Below are 14309 nucleotides of genomic sequence, written 5' to 3'. Positions count from 1 at the left end.
TTGCATGCATTAGAAATGGAAAATTGTCTACCAGCACGGCAAAAATTCTCTTTACTCTGCAATTGCAAAACATCATTTTCATTTCAACATCTCAAATACTCACCTCCGAAGACTTCTGCAATAGCTTTCTCAAACATTTTAGGACACTAACAGTACTTACTCCGATCCCAACATAATCATCCGTAGCATCAGGTTACTCCATTAGTTAGCATTCTAAATGTTGGGGTAATCTTCTGTTAAAAAGATAACCCAACATGCCCACATCCATCACTTTTCTACACAAAATAGTCATCATTGCCTTCTATAGCATACACTAGTCAAAAAATAAACATGAACCGCAGACAAGAAATTAAACAAAAAGGCGAACAAAAACTTATCTACTAACAACAAACCTATTGCGGTGAATCACTTGGCATATATAATGGTTCTAGGCATAGAATTGAGCAATCAAATATTCAAATGATAATATTGATTGTGTGCTTGGTTTGATGTAAAAATAAGTTCATCGTCATCATCGGACAACGAAGAATCCAAGAGACATTGCATGAGTAAGCTACGACCACTCATTGTGATGTGGTAGAGGAGTAACTACAAAAAGGCAAATAACTTTGCATATATAGACTAATATAACCATTACAAATGTAACCGTCCAAAAATAACCGTTACAAATATAGCCATTGAAATTACAGCGATTACACATATGGTCATTAAAAGTATATTGTTATTTACATCATATCAATAAAATGTAATTCCTTCGGTTCATGAAAAAAGTGACATTTTGGACAGTTTTCAAAAGATAATTCTGAGCACTAGTTTCTTCTGTAGCATATTATAGCACCTAGTAAAATTATACTAGTATTTTAAAATTATTTTTTGACACAAATCGGTACATTTGATTCTCAAGTTCCCAACCTAATTACTGAAACAATATAAGCGATCAAAGAGGTATCTCCAAAATATCACTTTTCTTTGAACTGGAGTGAGTGAGGAATACAAAGGGTGGAAGAGCATTTTTTGGGCGGAGAGGCTCACCATACAGACATGGCTCAACATAGCAATGAGCTGTCACTACTTACTGAAGTGATATCTCCTGGATTCATCGTCGTCATGATGGCAAAGTACTTATTCTTACTACATATCCAGCACATAATATCAGCTTTGAATTGTTCCACGCCATGGCGGTTCTGTGCCTAAACATAGGTAATTCGTCCTATTAGAGAAATAGTATTTTAGACTATACAAAAACTACTTTCCAGATGCTCCTACCAACAAGCCAACTATATTTCAGTGCAGGTTTGTTATTGGTCCATCTATTTCTGTTCTCCTTTTTTTTGTTAATACTCTTGGCTAGACCTCATTCTTATTTTTCGCATAGGTTCAGAATGACTTCTCTATTTTTTTGGCACAGTGCACATTGTATAAAATCATGACGACTATTTTGTACAGAAAAGAGATAGAGCTGGACATCTTGGGCTATACTCTATGGAGAAGATTACCATAGCATTACAGAATGCTAATGTATGACGTAGCAAAGAATGCTACAGATAGTTATGTTTGGATTGAAGAAAGTGTTGCTATGAAGTCTTACGATTTGTGAAAAACTATTGTTGAAGTCTCCAGGGATGACTATTTGAGATCGTCAAAGGAGAATTTTACTGCTGGATGACTAGCAATAGGAGAAAAAAAGGTGTTTTCCCAGAATGCTAAGTAGCATAGATTGCATGCATTCGAAGTGGAAAGTTGTCCAGCAGCATGGCAAAATTTCTCTTTACTCTCCAGTTGCAAAACATCATATTTCATTTCAACATCTCAAATACTCTCCTCCAAAGACTTCTGCAATAGCTTTCTCAAACATTTTAAGGCACTCTATAACAGTACTTACTCCAATCCGAAATCATCCGCAGCACCGGGTGCTACTCCATTAGTTAGTATTTTAAATGTTGGGGTAATCTTCTGTAAAAAAAAAGATAGCCCAAGATGTCCACAGCCATCAGTTCTCTACACGAAGGTGTCATCATTGCCTTCTACAGCATACACTATGTCAAAAGTTAGAGAACAAGTCATTCTAAACCTGGACGTAAAATAAACATGAGCCATAGACAAGAAATTAAACAAAAAAAGCAAACACAAACATATCGACTAACAACAAACCTGTTGCGATGAATCACTTAGCGTATACTAATGGATCTTGGCATAGTGTGTATTCAAACGATAATATTCATTGTGTGCTTGGGTTGATGTAAGAATAAGTTCCTTGCCATCATCAGACAACGAAGTATCCAAGAGACATTGCATGAGTAAGCTGCGACCACTAATTGTGATGTGGTAGAGGAACAACCATAAAAAGGCAAATAGCTTTGCATGTATAGCCTAATATAACCATTACAAATGCATCCGTCCAAAAATAGCCGTTACAAATATAGTCATTGAAACATATGGCCATTAAAAGAATATTGCTATTTATATCATATCGATAAAATATAATTCCTCCGGCAGAGGCGGAGCCAGCATGTAGGTGTTGGGTTCAACTGAACCCAACGATTTTCTCACGCACGTATATGTAGACACGTAGTCACTTTGATGAACCCAGTACGAATGCACGGTTGAACCCAGCAAAGCTAGAACGCACGAGCGGGAAGCCTCTTGGCCCATTAATGTTTCATAACTTGAATAGCCCAACCAAAAGTCAATATTTCTCAAAAACAAAAGAAGCCCATGAGTAAATGTGATCCATCAGTGCCATCCACGAAGCAGGCTGGACTGCCGATCGATCGATTCCATGTCATGTACGCAACATAATTATCTAAAAAAGATTACACAACACACCGCACGCAGCCCGACTCGACAACTTCCTAGGTTTCTCTTGTTAGCCCATGGCGACCCCGACCGCCAACGCCCAGTGGCAAGCCAAGAAGCCGTCGACAGCGGCCGGCAATTGAAGTACACCAGATTGAAGGTAATGAGATCGATCACATCGTTCCGCTTGTGCATGCCTTGTAACCTATTAAGTACGAAATTAACCTTTGCCCTAATTTTCTAACTGCTTTTCCTTTAAACTTTGATTGATCTAGGATTCCAGGCTATGGAATGATATTTGTCAAATAGAAATTGATCATCGGATTCATACAGTGATGAAGGCACTTTAAGCGCACACACCAGATGTAGATGTGATATTGTTCACGACGCAACGAGTGTGAAAAAGAGTGACCTCGCCAATGCCTTCCTCCTCCATCAACATTTTCCTGCTCGCCTCCGCAGACGATATTGCAAATTGAATCGCCGTGACTAACCTTAGCTCTGATACCACTTGATAAGGCAAGGACTAACCAGACATTATTTTGTGCTTTTAGATGGCCCGACCTTTCACGGCGATGCAAGATCAACAGTTCTTTTCCCGTGTTCCTCCTCGCAACCTCCAATAACAATCTCTACCGGCACACGATCAGTACACGAACAAAGATAATGACCCCCTCGGATCAGCACGTAGGCGTCGATGTGATGATCAACCCTTCGTCGCTAATATATTCCCTCAAAGGAAAATCACAGAAAATACTCAAGATTGGATCGCCCAAAAACTGGACGTTTTCTGAACCTTGTTCATAACTCACAAATAAACTCAAAACTGCCCCCTTTACATTGGCCGAAGCCAGCCGTTTATATGGCTTGACTCTCGTACACTTGAAGGTAAGAAGATCTGGACTCTAAACAGAATAATCTAATTAACAACTAAATCCTAACAGAAGACCACCTCACATTCGTACCAACTAGTGGACGCAACAACTCCAAAAGATAATATATCTTCTTTTTGTACGTGGACTACAAGAGATACCTAATTAAATTGCATCCATCATTCTACCATGCAAACAAATATCGATCGAGCCGATTCATATCCAATCAGGAGGCGTACGGAACGTTGGTTTTACCTCTTCTGGTTCTCGTATAACTCTACGGTCACACAATTTATGTTCACGTATTGCACTCAGGTCCATGTGATTAGGTTCCAAATTGCATGCTCGATCAGCCACGGCCACAAACTCAGGTCCGCATACCATCCGCATCTTTCCATCTCTGCCTCGCCGTAGTTTCAGCTGATGAACTCCTCTAGCTTTCTCGTCAACAATGTCGTGGATGCATGTTTTCTTTAATACGCTGGATGTTACCATGGTCGTACCAATGGCTTGCTGCAAATAATCTTCCAAAGCCTTCTATTCAGAGAAATTAATTCATATGATCTCCCAGAGCCTTTTATGCAGAGAGTAATTAAATTTTAGGATGATGAAATATCGGAAGGGGCCACTATGAAATGTGAGTGAATTTACATTCTTTCGCTAGATGGCAGTTTACTTTAAACTTGTCAAACGAATGTGTTTTTTTAATCTTTTCCGGAGGATGAAAAGTTGACCCTGAGGCTACGAGGTTATTTTGGTTAGACAAGCGGTCTTATACAACTGGTACATCTTGCACTTTTAAGCTTTTTAATGTAATTACCATATGTGATTATTGGTGTCATATTTCTATTTGTTAGGATATCTTAAGTATTGTATTCTTGTTGTTCAATGGTGTGGAAATGTACTTTACACTTAATTAACTCGTACCCAAACCGCACAATGAACTAACGAGTGAACCCATTGGCCAAATTTTCTGGCTCCGCCCCTGTCCTCCCGTTCAAGGAAAGGTGACATTTTGGACAGTGACATGACCATCAAAATATAATTCTGAGCACTATTTTCTACTTTAGCATATGTATAACACCCAATAAAATTATGGTATCTTAAAAATAGTTTCCGACACAAATCTGTACATCTGATTCTCAAGTTTCCAACCTAAATACTGAAACAACATCAGCGGTCAAATAGGTATGTCCAAAACATCACTTTTTTTGTAAACTGGAGTGAGAAAGAGTGTGGAATACAAAGGACGGAAAATGGAGGGTATGTCAGAGCGTGAAGAAATACGAAGAGGATTTTTTTTCCAGAGAGGCTCACCATACGGAGATATGGAGATCGGTATATAGACGTTCGGTTGGAGATGCTCTGAGGAGTAGGTGTAGGGAACATGCGATGCATTTTTTTTATGTTCAATGACTGAAAAATGTTCAACTCTTTTTCATGCATACCTGGCCATAATCGTCTGGAGTCTAGAGTGGCGGGGTCTATCTTTGAGTGTAACAATTACACCCGAATTGACTTCCAGGTCTATGACCTAGCAACACATTTGAATCTATCTACCATGTACCGCAACTCCTCTTACATGTTTTTGTTGACAATGATACCACTATTAAGTGGATGTTCTATTTTGTGAATACAGCTTTCGTTGTTAAAGTGGGAGCGCCTTCTCATAATATGACTGTAATCATATTTATTTGGTGGAAAGAAACAGGGATTTGGTTTGTAAATTCACATCTAAAGACAAATTCTCCCCAGGGTAAAAGATGTTATTAATATGTAACGAAACCTAGACTAAAGCCCTAGAAGACCTACACATAGGGAAAACTATCTCCATACTGACCCCCAAAAAAGTTTGACTACTTAAGGCTACACAAAGGGAAAGTAAAGTAATTCTCACACAAACAAAAGAAAGTAAAGTATAATAGTATTGCGGAAGATACATCCATGAGCCAGGCATAATATCGGACTACCTGCATCTTGTACCTCCTCCCTTGGGGTCAATGGAATTCCCCTAGTCTTTGCCATTCCCTTAGCCTACAAAGAAACACACCAGGATTCAAGAGGGACGGAAGACCATATTCTGAACTCTGAAGCATGCGCAAAATCCAGCAGAAAGAGATGATTCTGCGACTTACCAAGGCTCGAAACATGCAGCGGCCATCGCCGGTGACTCTCTGGACCCCGTAGTGCTCCACCTTGTTCAACGCCGCCGACCACCCGCCCCTCCTGGACCGGGAACACCAGTTCTTGTAACTCAGCTCCGCCGGCACTTCAATCGAGTCAGGCATAAATGGAGACGGAGAAGAAGCGCACGTACAGCGAGGAGCCAATCCTGGCGAAGCAGTGGAGGCGAGGCCAAACCGGCGGCGCGGGAGCAGGCGCGGGGTCCTCGAGGAGCTCGAACCTGGCCGTGCCCTCCCCGAGCCGCGCAAGAAGCGTGGCTGCGATAACAACGGCCACCGAATCAGAGATGCGCGTGAGGACTGGTACTGGGGAGTAGAGTATGCACCACCTACCATTGGACGGCCGCGCCGGTGGCGCCATTGGCTGCAATCTGGAAGACCGGAAGCGGCACCGGAGGAGCGGAGGAGAGCCGAATGTAGGAGAAAGGGATAAGGAAGCCGGCTTACGGCCCAGCCCAACCTCCAACAGGATGCGGTCGGCCGGGGTAAGAAGCCTGCTGACGGCCCAGCCCAGCCTTCAACAGGGGCTTTGGGCTTTTTGTTTGGACAGAGAAGGAATCGGTAATCATTGGATTTCTCAAGATTTTATTCACGCATTTGAGCAGAACGTATTAACGTTCTGTTGCCTGTTCCCCTCCTGTTAGGGTTTCGTTTTCCTCTCGGCGACTCCCCGAGCCGCCGTTGAGACTATCCTATCCCCTCGCCGATCTTCCTCTGGTTCCCAGCCAGGCTTGGACTGATTAAGGGGCGATCTTGCATCGCTGCCTGGTCTTGGCCTTGGTAGGGTTTCAGGAGTCAGAGAAGGCAGATAGGGTTCCGTCAAACCTGGTGATCGCTGTTTCGTCGGGTTAGGGTTTTGCGGTATGGCTAGCCAGGCGTCTGGATCGGACGCGGAGGCAAGCGATGTTGAGGAGATGATGAAGAATCTGGGCATCACTGAGGATGACCTAGATGATGTGGTTTTCGAGGAGCAAGATGTACCAGCTGAAGTAGCAGTGCGGTGGATGGCCATCGCGAGAGTCCACACCCCGAAGAACTACAGCCAATATTGGTTCTTCCGTAATATGAGGGCTGCCTGGGATCTAGCATAGGAGGTAAAGATCCGTCCGCTCGAAGAAAATATGTACACTATGCAATTCTCGTGCCTCGGCGATTGGGAGCGCGTCATGGCGGAGGGACCGTGGACCTTCAAAGGAAACGCGGTGGTGCTTGCTGAGTATGACGGGTTCACCAAGCCTTCAAAGGTGAATCTGGACATGCTGGACATATGGGCTCAGATACACGACTTTCCTGATGGTTACTTTCCAATGATCAAAGCCCTAGCAGGGAAAATTGGGCAGTACATATACGCTGAACCAAAATCACAAGACTTTGAAGGCAACTTTGTACGGGTTAGGGTCAAGATCAATGCCCATCTTCCTCTAAAGAATGCAGTCTCTGTGGTGAAAGAAGGGAAAAGAGAAATCTTTCTAGTAAAATACGAGCGCTTACCCGACTGGTGCGCTATTTGTGGCCACCTTGGGCACCAATTTAAGGAGCACGAAGATGGTGTTCGTCCACCTGAAGCTCTGGTCTACAAGAATTTACGGGCATCGTGGTTTAGAGGACCGGGCTGGGGACCGGGAGAAGGAAGAGGGCGTGGCAGATCGGGTCAAGGCCGTGGACGAGGCCGCGGTTCTTCTCAGAGGAGTCAGGAGATGTGGGCTGAGCAGGAGGATCCAGAGAATATGAAGGGAGATGTTGCTATGGATGATGCGGATAACAACAGGAAAAGAGGCGCTCTAGTGGTGTTGGACCCGAGGGGTTCTGCTAGCTCTATGCATGTTGCCCAACCAAGCAACCCTTTGCCTATGCAGCAGAACCAAGATGTACCAGCGAGTTCTCCATCCAAGCAGGAACCAAAGAGGAACAAACTTTCTCTACCAACCCAAGACAACTCAATGGTGAAGAGCCTAGTTTTGACAATAAACAATGATGCGCGTTTGGCGGGCTCCCAAGGGGAGTCGCGGCATGCGCAATGAGTCTACTATGTTGGAACTATCGCGGGGCTGGCAAACCCGCGACAGTTTGAGAGCTTCGTGATCTAACGAGGCAACTTGCCCCCTCTGTATTTGATACGTCTCCAACGTATCTATAATTTTTGATTGCTCCATGCTATATTATCTACTGTTTTGGGCAATATTGGGCTTTATTTTCCACTTTTATATTATTTTTGGGACTAACCTATTAACCAGAGGCCCAGCCCAGATTTGTTGTTTTATGCCTATTTCAGTGTTTCGAGGAAAAGGAATATCAAACGAAGTCAAAACGGAACGAAATCAACTGGAGAAGTTATTTTTGGAAGGAAACCTACCGGATAGACTTGGACCCTACGTCAGAAGATGAAGGAGGTGCTCACGAGGATAGGGAGCGCGCCCACCCCCCTGGGGAGCGCCCCCCTGCCTCGTGCCCCCCCCCCCTTCGGTCCACCGACGTACCCCTTGTACCCATATATACCTACGTATCGTAAAACTTCCAGAGAGCACAATAGATCGGGAGTTCTGCCGCCAGAAGCCTCCGTAGCCACCGAAAGCCAATCTAGACCCGCTCCGCCACCCTGCCGGAGGGGGTAATCCTTCTCCGGTGGCCATCTTCATCATTCCGGTGCTCTCCATGACGAGGAGGGAGTAGTTCTCCCTCGGGGCTGAGGGTATGTACCAGTAGCTATGTGTTTGATCTCTCTCTCTCTCTCTCGTGTTCTTGATTTGGCACGATCTTGATGTATCGCGAGCTTTGCTATTATAGTTGGATCTTATGTTTCTCCTCCCCCTCTTCTCTCTTGTAATGAATTGAGTTTCCCCTTTGAAGTAATCTTATCGGATTGAGTCTTTAAATATTTGAGAACACTTGATGTATGTCTTGTCGTGCATATCTGTGGTGACAATGGGATATCACGTGATTCACTTGATGTATGTTTTGGTGATCAACTTGCGGGTTCCGTCCATGAACCTATGCATAGGGGTTGGCACACGTTTTCGTCGTGATTCTTCGGTAGAACTTTGGGGCACTCTTTGAGGTCCTTTGTGTTGGTTGAATAGATGAATCTGAGATTGTGTGAAGCATATCGTATAATCATACCCACGGATACTTGAGGTGACATTGGAGTATCTAGGTGACATTAGGATTTTGGTTGATTTGTGTCTTAAGGTGTTATTCTAGTACGAACTCTAGGGTTGTTTGTGACACTTATAGGAATAGCCCAACAGATTGACTGGAAAGGATAACTTTGAGGTGGTTTCGTACCCTACCATAATCTCTTCGTTCGTTCTCCGCTATTAGTGACTTTGGAGTGACTCTTTGTTGCATGTTGAGGGATAGTTTTATGATCCAATTATGTTAGTATTGTTGAGAGGACTTACACTAGTGAAAGTATGAACCCTAGGCCTTATTTCCACACATTGCAATACCGTTTACGCTCACTTTTATCACTTGTTACCTTGCTGTTTTTATAATTTCAGATTACAAAAACTATTATCTACTATCCATATTGCACTTGTATCACCATCTCTTCGCCGAACTAGTGCACCTATACAATTTACCATTGTATTGGGTGTGTTGGGGACACAAGGGACTCTTTGTTATTTGGTTGCGGGGTTGCTTGAGAGAGACCATCTTCATCCTACGCCTCCTATGGATTGATAAACCTTAGGTCATCCACTTGAGGAAAATTTTCTACTATCCTACAAACCTCTGCACTTGGAGGCCCAACAACGTCTACAAGAAGAAGGTTGTGTAGTAGACATCAAGCTCTTTTCTGACGCCTTTACCGGGGAGGTTAGCGCTTGAAGGTATATCTTTAGATCTTGCAATCGAGTCTTTTAGTTTCTTATTTTATCACTAGTTTAGTTTATAAAAAGAAAATTACAAAAAATGGAATTGAGTTTGTCTCATACGCTTCACCTTTTTAATATCTTTCGTGAGTATGATGGAAAGGATAATTGTGCTCAAGTGCTAGAAGAAGAAATCTATAAAATGTTTGGCACTAAATCTTTGAATGATGAGCATGATTGCAATGTTGTTAGTATGAATTCTTTGAATACCCATGATGCTAATGATGATTGCACTAGTTATGATGAAAATGCCTCCTATAAACATGTCAATTTTTGTGGAGTGCATGTTTGCAAGTACACACCAAATAGGGAAGATAGATATTGTAAGGGGCATAAGTACTTAGAAACCAAATTGTTGCAAGAAGAGCTAGATGAATGTGCTGAAAATTCAAGATATCTTACCCATACTTGCGAACTTTGCAAAGAACATGGTCATTTAAGTATCAAATGTAAATTGTTTCATGACCGTATCGTGTCCAAAAATTGTGATGACTTGATTTCCCTTGCACATCATAATGAACTTAGTTTGCTCTTGGGTTATGAAGAAATGAAACGTATAACTGAGGGTATTCCAACTTGATAAAGTTCTTCATTTTGATCTGGAGAATATTTATATGTATTGCGCGGTGAATTGCATTGAAAATCCTTATATTGCCAATTATATAAAGAAAAGAAAACAAATAGAAGATGAAGAGAATGCTAACGAAAGGGAAGAGACTTCCCAATATTCTCCTATTATTTCTTATGATGAATCAGGTAACGAAGAGGAGCCCTCTATTCAACCAATCTCATTAATAAGGAGCTCCAAAAAGAGGATTGAACCCACGCATGATGTGGTGAAGAAGAAGAAAAGAAAAAAGAAGAGAGGTAAAAAGATATCTCTCCCAAATAATGCTGCTCCTATTACTATTGTGCCTCATGAAAATATAATTGTGGAAGATAATGATACTTCTTATGATCTTGAAAATCTTTTTGGCACTCGCTTGGAAGAATATGATAATTGCTATACTGTTGGTGCTATCCATACTATTAATTATGAGAGTGATTATGCTTATGATATGAAAAGGCCCAAGCTTGGGGGTGCTATGTTTGATGAAGATGATGTTTTTGAGAATATATTTGCTGCAATTAATGTTTGTCCTAAGCTTGGGGAAGCTATGATTAATGAAGATGATATTTTTAGTCTCCCAAGTTTTGATATGCAAGTTTATAATGATGATAGCATGCCTCCTACTTATGATGATTATTGTGATGATACTTATGCTATAAAAAGTAGCGATTATATTTATAAAACTTGTCATGATCATGATTACCCCTTCTCTGAATATTACTCTTTTAATGTGGAAACAATTTATAGTATTCGAGTCTCTTATGATACTCACACTATTATTCATGAGAAGAATCTTGCTTGTGTGGAGAGTAGTAAATTTTCTATGCTTGTAGATCATGAAATAATGCTTTAGGTGCTGGTTATATTGTTGAATTCATTCATGATGCTACTGAAAATTATTATGAGAGAGGAATATATGCTTGTAGGAATTGCAATAATATCAAGTTTCCTCTCTATGTGCTTAAAGTTTTGAACTTATGCTTGTTTTACCTTCCTATGCAAGTTGATTCTTGTTCCCACAAGTTGTTTGCTCACAAAATCCCAATGCATAGGAAGTGGGTTAGACTTAAATGTGCTAGTCATATTCTTCAAGATGCTCTCTTTATGTTACAATTCTTATCTTTCATGTGAGCATCATTGAAATCATCATGTCTAGCTAGGGGCGTTAAACGATAGCGCTTGTTGGGAGGCAACCCAATTTTATTTTTGTTCCTTGCTTTTTGTTCCTGTTTAGTAATAAATAATTCATCTAGCCTCTGTTTATATGTGTTTGTATGCTTTTAATTAGTGTTTGTGCCAAGTAGAACCTTTGGGAAGACTTGGGTGAAGTCTTCATGATCATGCTGTAAAAAAACAGAAACTTTAGCGCTCACGAGAATTACTGTCATTTTTATTTGGAGAGTGCTATTTAGTTCTTTTTGAAATGATTAATAGATAAATTCCTCAGGTCCAGCAATTTATTTGAGAATTTTATGAGTTCCAGAAGTATATGTTTGATCCAGATTACTACAGATTGTTCTGTTTTTGACAGATTCTGTTTTTCATGTGTTTTTTTACTTATTTTGATGAATCTATGGCTAGTAAAATAATTTATAAACCATAGAGAAGTTGGAATACAGTAGTTTTAACACTAATATAAATAAAGAATGAGTTCATTACAATACCTTGAAGTGGTGATTTATTTTCTTATACTAACGGAGCTTACGAGTTTTCTGTTAAGTTTTGTGTTGTGAAGTTTTCAAGTTTTGGATAAGGATTCGATGGACTATGGAACAAGGAGTGGCAATAACCTAAGCTTGGGGATGCCCATGGCACCCCAAGGTAAAATTCAAGGACAACCAAGAGCCTAAGCTTGGGGATGCCCCGGAAGGCATCCCCTTTTTCGTCTTCGTTCATCGGTAACTTTACTTGGAGCTATATTTTTATTCACCACATGATATGTGTTTTGCTTGGAGCGTCAATTTATTTTGTTAGGATTTGCTTGATGTTATTTATAATAATGTTTTGCATCTTTTATTTCAATAAAAGTGGCATTGATAGCCTTTACTATGCCTATGTTACAAGTATACATGTCGCTGTTTGAAAACAGAAAGTTTACCGCTGTTGCAATAATTCCCTAGAAAAGTCAGAATGTGATAAAATATTGAAACCTTTTGAATATTAAGCTCTGATAAATTTACTACAGTGGGAATTTTCTTTCATAATTTTTGGAGCTAGGGAAGTATGTATGTTGCAGCATTCTTTACGGACTATCATGTTTAGGCAGATTGCTGTTATGTTTGCATTGTTTGCATATGTTTGCTTCTTTAATGATTCTATTTGAGGATAGGACTATTAAATATTGCAGAGGCATTTAGTATGCAATGTTGAATAATAATTTTAATGATTTGCTACAGTAGAGTATGATAAGGTTTTTGCAATGGTTTATACTAACTTATTCACGAGTCCTTGTTGAGTTTTGTGTGGATGAAGCTTTTGAGATTTAGGGAGACCTTGATATGAGAGGAATTAAGGAGACACAAAAGCTCAAGCTTGGGGATGCCCAAGGCACCCCCAAGATAATATTTCAAGAAGTCTCAAGCATCTAAGCTTGGGGATGCCCCGGTTGGCATCCCACCTTTCTTCTTCAACAATTATCGGTTAGTTTTGGTTGATCCTAAGTTTTTGCTTCTTCACATGATGTTTGCCATTCTTAGAATGTCATTTTATTTTGCTTTGCTTGCTGTTTGAATAAAATACCAAGATCTGAAATTATTAAATGTTAGAGAGTCTTCACATAATTGCATAATTATTCGACTACTCATTGATCTTCATTTATATCTTTGGGAGTAATTTGTTGTTGCTCTAGTGCTTCACTTATATCTTTTAGAGCATGGTGGTAGTTTTATTTTGTAGAAATAGATGAACTCTCATGCTTCACTTATATCATTTTGAGAGTTTTAAATAGCATGGTAATTTGCTTAAATAATCCTAATATGCTAGGTATACAAGAAGAATAATAAAATTCTCTTATGAGTGTGTTGAATACTAAGAGAAGTTTGATACTTGATGATTGTTTTGAGATATGAGGATGGTAATATTAGAGTCATGCTAGTTGAGTGGTTATGAATTTGAGAAATACTTGTGTTGAAGTTTGTGATTCCCGTAGCATGCACGTATGGTGAACCGTTATGTGATGAAGTTGGAGCATGATTTATTTATTGATTGTCTTCCTTATGAGTGGCAGTCGGGGACGAGTGATGGTATTTTCCTACCAATCTATCCCCCTAGGAGCATGCGCGTAATACTTCGCTTTGATAAGTTCTAGATTTTTGCAATAAGTATATGAGTTCTTTATGACTAATGTTAAGTCCATGGATTATACACACTCTCACCCTTCCACCTTTGCTAGCCTCGCTAATACCGCGCACCTTTCGCCGGTATCGTACACCCACCATATACCTTCCTCAAAACAGCCACCATACCTACCTATCATGGCATTTCCATAGCCATCCCGAGAAATATTGCCATGCAACTTTCCACCGTTCCGTTTATGACATACTCCATCATTGTCATATTGCTTAGCATGATCATGTAGTTGGCATCGTATTTGTGGCAAAGCCACCATTCATAATTCTTTCATACATGTCACCCATGGGTCATTGCACATCCCGGTACACCGCCGAAGGCATTCATATAGAGTCATATCTTGTTCTAAGTATCTGCTACGTCTTGAGCTTGCGTTGGTTTTCCCCGAAGAGGAAGGGATGATGCAACAGAGTAGCGTAAGTATTTCCCTCAGTTTTTGAGAACCAAGGTATCAATCCAGTAGGAGCCCACGCTCAAGTCCCTCGTACCTGCACAAAATGATAGCTACTCGCAACCAACGCGATTAGGGGTTGTCAAGCCCTTCACGGTCACTTACGAGAGTGAGATCTGATAGATATAATATTTTTGGTATAAAGATGCAAAGTAAAAAAGTAAAGGCAAAGTAAAGAAG

The 14309-nt window shown here is 40.7% G+C and overlaps 1 protein-coding gene across 1 annotated transcript in view; it reads right to left on the bottom strand.

The window, feature by feature from the left end:
* The window catches only part of LOC119285219 (OVARIAN TUMOR DOMAIN-containing deubiquitinating enzyme 3-like), a 9553-nt gene extending 3236 nt beyond the window's left edge, over window positions 1-6317 (bottom strand). The window contains exons 1-4 of the mRNA XM_037564454.1: window positions 6185-6317; window positions 5986-6109; window positions 5804-5894; window positions 5639-5702 (exon numbers count right to left, since the gene is read on the bottom strand). Of these exons, the coding sequence (XP_037420351.1) occupies window positions 5639-5702; window positions 5804-5894; window positions 5986-6109; window positions 6185-6212 (307 nt within the window). The 5' untranslated portion in view covers window positions 6213-6317. The remainder of the gene's footprint in view (window positions 1-5638; window positions 5703-5803; window positions 5895-5985; window positions 6110-6184) is intronic.
* Between the last annotated feature and the right edge of the window lie 7992 nt (window positions 6318-14309).

Source organism: Triticum dicoccoides, chromosome 4A (assembly GCF_002162155.2).
Source record: "Triticum dicoccoides isolate Atlit2015 ecotype Zavitan chromosome 4A, WEW_v2.0, whole genome shotgun sequence".
Classification (NCBI taxonomy): domain Eukaryota; kingdom Viridiplantae; phylum Streptophyta; class Magnoliopsida; order Poales; family Poaceae; genus Triticum; species Triticum dicoccoides.
Note: the sequence above shows the minus strand (reverse complement) of the source record. Positions and strands in the feature narration are given on the sequence as shown.